Source organism: Tupaia chinensis, unplaced genomic scaffold (assembly GCF_000334495.1).
Source record: "Tupaia chinensis unplaced genomic scaffold, TupChi_1.0 Scaffold000355_1, whole genome shotgun sequence".
NCBI classification, from domain to species: Eukaryota; Metazoa; Chordata; class Mammalia; order Scandentia; family Tupaiidae; genus Tupaia; species Tupaia belangeri.
Genome location: NW_006159850.1, coordinates 3,092,805 through 3,098,219, shown reverse-complemented (window position 1 = coordinate 3,098,219; position 5,415 = coordinate 3,092,805). Strand labels below are relative to the sequence as shown.

At 55.1% G+C, this 5,415-nt stretch overlaps 1 protein-coding gene across 1 annotated transcript in view; it reads right to left on the bottom strand.

Annotated features, from left to right (window-relative positions):
• Positions 1-5,384, bottom strand: part of GINS2 (GINS complex subunit 2) — a gene marked incomplete at its 5' end in the record, with an annotated part of 16,155 nt that extends 10,771 nt beyond the window's left edge. Inside the window, 2 exon segments of the mRNA XM_006152558.3 lie at positions 377-476; positions 5,365-5,384. Coding sequence (XP_006152620.1) covers positions 377-476; positions 5,365-5,374 — 110 coding nt within the window.
• Positions 5,385-5,415: the final 31 nt, after the last annotated feature.

Below are 5,415 nucleotides of genomic sequence, written 5' to 3'. Positions count from 1 at the left end.
GGGGGCGAGGGGGGGGGGTGCGGCGGAGTGGCCGCCCCCCGTCAGGCGTCCTCCCGTCAGTCTCTCTCTGGCTGGACCCTAAAGGAGGGCACAGACCCGAGCAGCACGACCAGAGGGGGAAAGGCTGTCCACATGGAACTCGCACAGGCAGGAGAGAGCCAGCGCTGGGTTCAACATCGGGGGACAGAAGGCACAGGACCAGGAGTTTTACTGGGAGGTGGAGTGAAGGAAAACGAGAAGAGAGACAGAGACATAGAGAGGAGGCACAGAGAGGCAGAGGCAGTGAGAGAGGCGACCTCGAGGTTACTGACGGAGAGTGGGCAGCCAGAGAGAGGCGGGTCGCCGGGTCGCCGGGTGGCCAAGTGCAGGTACTTACTGATTGAGCAGCAGCTTGGTGAGCTCCATGTAGTAAGGGCTAGGCATCGGGGTGAACGTCTCTTCCTTCTGCTCGTGGTCCTTGATCTTCTCCAAGTTTTCTGGAAGCCAGAGTCGGGACGTTTCACATCCCGGTAAGAGGCCTGTGTAAACCTGAAGGTACTGGACGCCTGCGCGACTGATCTGACTAGCGGGCAGGCACACGGGACAGCTTTCTGGAGTAACGTGTGGCATTAACCGGGAGCGAAGGCGTTCTCCTCGGAAACTCTCAAAGAGAAGGGTAAGTCCTCGTCGCTTTGGCCTGTAGAATGTACCCTAAGGAGTACATTCGGAGCCAGAGTTCTCTGTGTCGGACTTTGGGGGAGGGCTTAAGGAAGGACCAAGGATTTTATTTTTGATATAGTGCATGATCAGGGGAGAGCGAGAGAACTCACCAACCGCAGCCGGCAGCCGCATACCACCCAGGGGTTAAGGGCACCCAGCCTGGGGTGCTCTGCTTCCCCAAGGGGTCAGAGCCCAGGATCTAGCACCCCTGACTGCGTCGAACCCCACAGCGGGGGCACTCCTCGCAGGCGCCAACCGCTCCCTCCCGCTCCCGTCCCTCCATGCTCCATGCTCTGGGCCTGAGAAAGCCCAGTCCTGGACCAGCTAAGGGCCCACTTTAAAGGGTTGCCGGCCCGAGTGGGCCTGTGGTGCTGTCCTACAATCCCGTGCGCAGCCTGGTCCGTCTGCCTGCCCAGGCCCTCCTGCCTCGCTCTCACCTGACACCGTGCCGAGTGCTGGCCGGCAGCCCCCCCGGACCCTGCACAGCTCCCTCACCCTTAGGTGAGTCCTGGACCCTCCTCTCTCATGTGCACAAGAGCACACAGCAGTGCTCACACCACGAACGGGCGCTGCCTCACTGCCTGGTCATCCCGCCAGCCTACTGGAAGAGCTCAGCAGCCACGGTTAAAAGAAAATGCCCTCTGGGGGGACCAGCAGGTGGCATAATGGCTACGGAGCTGGATTCCCATGTAGTCGACTGCGGTTTGAGTCCTGGACCTGGTGGCTTAAACTCACGTCGGGCGCATGTGCGTACGTGCCCAAGATCCCAAGAGGAGAATGGAGGAGAAGGGATTGCAGCGGGACCATCTCCCCTGGGTGGGTGGGGGGAAAAAAGGAAACGCCCTCTACAACTCCCCCTCCCTCTCTCAGGCCCCTTAGGAGGGAGCTGCGCCTTGTCTGACCTGCGAGGTAACTTCAGTAACTTCCAGGGTCCTCCAGTCCTCCCTCGAGGCCCTCTGCAGAGTGAGAGCTGCCCCTTCTGTGCCTTGCTATTCCTCTGGGCCTCTGAACACAGGGTACACCCACCCCGCCCTGCCCCTCTCCCTGAACTCACATCCAGGTGCTCCAGCCTGCCTCATTCAACACGTCCCCACACCAGCCCCCCCCCAGTCCCACCTCGACACCCGCCACCCACACGGCCTCTGCCTGGTTTTGAATGGGTGCTTCTGACACAATGGGTTCGAACCCAGCTCCTGGTCCCTACTCCAGCCCACAGCTGCTCCCACAGCCCTCCCCGCTCAGGAAACAACTCCCCTGCTGGCCTCGGGCCCCAGCCAATCCTGCACCCTCCATCCTCCCTCAGCCCACAGCCAGCTCAAGGGCTCCTGCTGCCCCCTTCAGAGTGCACCAGACACCACACCTGCCCCCGCCCCGCCCCGTCCCCCCGAGCCTGCCTCAGCTCCTACCAGAATCACTGTCCACTCTGCCCCAGCATGGACACCAACAGTCCGCTCCTTATTTTTTAACATCTGACTCAGATTACGAAATTCCTTTACTCAAACTTCCCAACAAATCAAAAAGACGGATCAATTTTAGGATACGAAATGAAACAACAGTACTCCTGGCCTTTTCTGGGCATTCACAAGGGCCCGACCGCTATGGACGACCAGGTTCTTACCCTGTACGCATCGTTTCTCCTACGACTCAGCAAATGCAGTGCTCTAGATATTTATTTACCCAAGAAAAATAAAAACATACATTCACGAGACCGGGAGGATGACCGAGCGCTCACAGCAGCCTCGTTGAGAAGAGCCAAGACAGGAAACAACCCACGTGCTCACCAACAGAAGAGTGGATGAGCAGATACAGGATTCTCGCGCACCGGGGCAGTATCCAAGGGAAGGGAGCTGTAATGCGTGTGACGACAGAAGGGAATCTGGAAAACGTTCTGTTCAACAAGTCAGAGGCCTAAAAATGATGTACCAGGTGGCTCCATTTTTAACAGGCAGAACCAGCCCCGGTGCGGAAGTCAGCAGGCAGCAGCCTCTTGGTTCCAGCCTGCCTAGTGACGGCTCCCCGCTTCTCACGTCGCCAGCCCAGGTAAAAAGCTCAGGTGAACCCTCCACACCTTGACTCTGGCTGCAGTGAGGTAGATGAGGCAGGCTCTCGCCCGGTATCGCCGTGGGTCTCCATGGGCAGTAAGGACCACAGGCTGTGTGAAAATCTGGCCCCAGAGTAATCGTCCTTTTAAAAGAGGGAGCCGGGGGAACAGGCTCAAGTCATGCTTCTCAAACATTTGAGAGACTGGCTGAGGGGGTCCTTGCTTCTAGGAGACAGGTACCTCCCAGGTAATTTTCAATGGGGAAGGGGCAAAGTCACTCAGGGTCTTTTCAAATTCTACATGTATGGGGCCACCAGGTGGCATGGTGGTTATGGTGGCTGGACTCCCACATGGCTGACTGTGGTTCGAGTCCCAGACCTGGCAACTTGCTCTCTCTCTTTCCTTCTCTCTCTCTCTCTCTCTGTGTGTGTCTCTCTGTCTGGTCAACCTCAAAAAAATAAAATCATTAAAAAAAAATTCTCCATGTATGACCATAGCCTTCCCATACACCAAAGTAAGAAAACTAGGATTGTTTTCTACAAGCCATGCACATCGCAGAGGTAGGAGGAACACCGCAAAGGCTAAAGTCCATCTGCGTCTTCGATGCCTTATTTTTATTGCTTTAATGAGACATAAGACCACCATAAAACCACCCATTCAAGGTGTTCACGGTAGCCCATTCCCACAGCCTAGTGGTAAAAGAAACCAGATCTCACATGGCCCCTCGTGGTTCAAATCCCAAACCAATGGCTTGAAAAACACACCAGGCACGTGTGTGTGCACACGCCCAATTCCAACAGGACAGGCACACGGAGGACAAAGGGTCACGCGTCCCTCCCTGCTGGCCAGCGCCTTGGTGAGCATATAAACCCTCCTTCAATTAAAAAAGAAACAAAGCGTTTAAGTCGATTGGCTTTTAGTATACTGTCAGTGTACAACCTTCACTTCAATCAATTCGAGACCTCCCCCCAGGGTTTTTTGCCTTTGGGTGCCTGCACTCACGGGGTTGTGGGGGCAGACATAGTGAAAGGGAAAGTGAGAAATCACCCCCAAGGGGATGGCCACACCACAATTCCTTCTCCTCCCAGGATCTTGGGCACGCGCACGCACACACACACACACACTCACACACACGACAGGCACGATTTTCAAGCCACCATACCCAGGACTCAAACCCCGTGGGAGTCCAGCACTGTAAGTGATACGCCATCTGTTGGTCCCAATATTAGAACATGTTCATCATCCCAGAGAGGAACCCCGTAACCCCTGTCACCCCAACCCTCGTACCGGGGCGGCACCCATCTCCTCTGTCTCTGCGATCTGCCTGTCCTGGGCAGCTCGCGGAAGCAGTCATCCACCATGGCGTCTCTGGTGCCTGTGTGCTTTTTCATTCAGTGTGTTTCTGAGATTCAACAGACTGTAAGATTTATCAAAACTTTTTTTTTAATTGTTTACTGGGACCGGCAGATGGCATAATGGTTATGTCACTGGACTTCCACGTAGTCAACTGTGGTTTGAGTCCCAGACCTGGCAGCTTAAAACTCACGCGGGCGCATGTGCGTGCATGCCCAAGACTCCAAGCGGAGAATGGAGAAGAAGGGATTGCGGTGTGGCCATCCCCTCTTGCAGGTGACTTCTCGCTTTCTGTCCTCTCTGTCTCTCCAGCAAATGTACACACCCTATAGCAAAACTCTCTCTAAAAAAAAAAGTATTATTATCCAATTTGACCAGAGAGAGACAGAAAAAGAAAGGGAGTGAGAAAGCAAGCTGCCAGGTCTAAGACTTGAACCACGGTCACACGTGTGGGAGCCCAGCACCTTAAACACCATGCCACCTGCTAACCTAAAACTTTTTAAAATCTGCTATAGGGTGAGTGTCTCACCGGAGAGGCAGAAAGAAAAAGTCAGGTAGCACCCCAGGGAGGTGGCCACTTCACAGTCTCTTCTCCATGCTCCTCCCAGGATTTTGAGGGTGAGCACCCACCCACTCCAGGTGGTTTCATTTTCAAGCCACCGACACCTGGATGGCCCCTCATTTATTCTTAGCTAACTGGGGCGTTACTTCTATCAAGCACCTTCTGTCAAGAAAGATCAATTCTGCACCCCGTTAGCCATACCATTTATAAAGACCTAAAACAAGGACCAGCAGTTGGCGTATTGACTATGTGGCTGGACTCCCATGTAGTCAACCGCAGTTCGAGTCCCGGACCCGGGGGCTTAAACTCACTCCGGGCACGTGTGCGTGTGTGCCCGAGAGGAGAATGGAGGAGAAGGGATGGGGGGCGGGGAATTCTCTCTTTCTATCTCTCTGTCTCTGTCTTTCTGACCAGCGCCTGCCCTATAGTAAAAACTTCTCAATAAAAAACAAACAAAAAACCTAAATCAGATGTTTCCTCAGGGTCATAAAATACCTATTTTAAAGCAAGCCGAAATATATAAAACCAAGTGGGAACTAAAATTTTCATATACACCGAAAGCCAACGGACATTAGCCGTGCTCAGCGCAGGTGAAGGGACTGGGAACTGCGCTGGCTCCAGCTGCGCGGTGGACGGGCAGGGACCCCCGGCGGCACCCCAGGCCTGCGCCCCGGCCAGCCCCACCCAGCGCGCGCGCACGGCCACTCACCCACGTCCATCCACTCGGGGCGCAGCAGGCGGCCCTTCTGTCTCTGTCTCA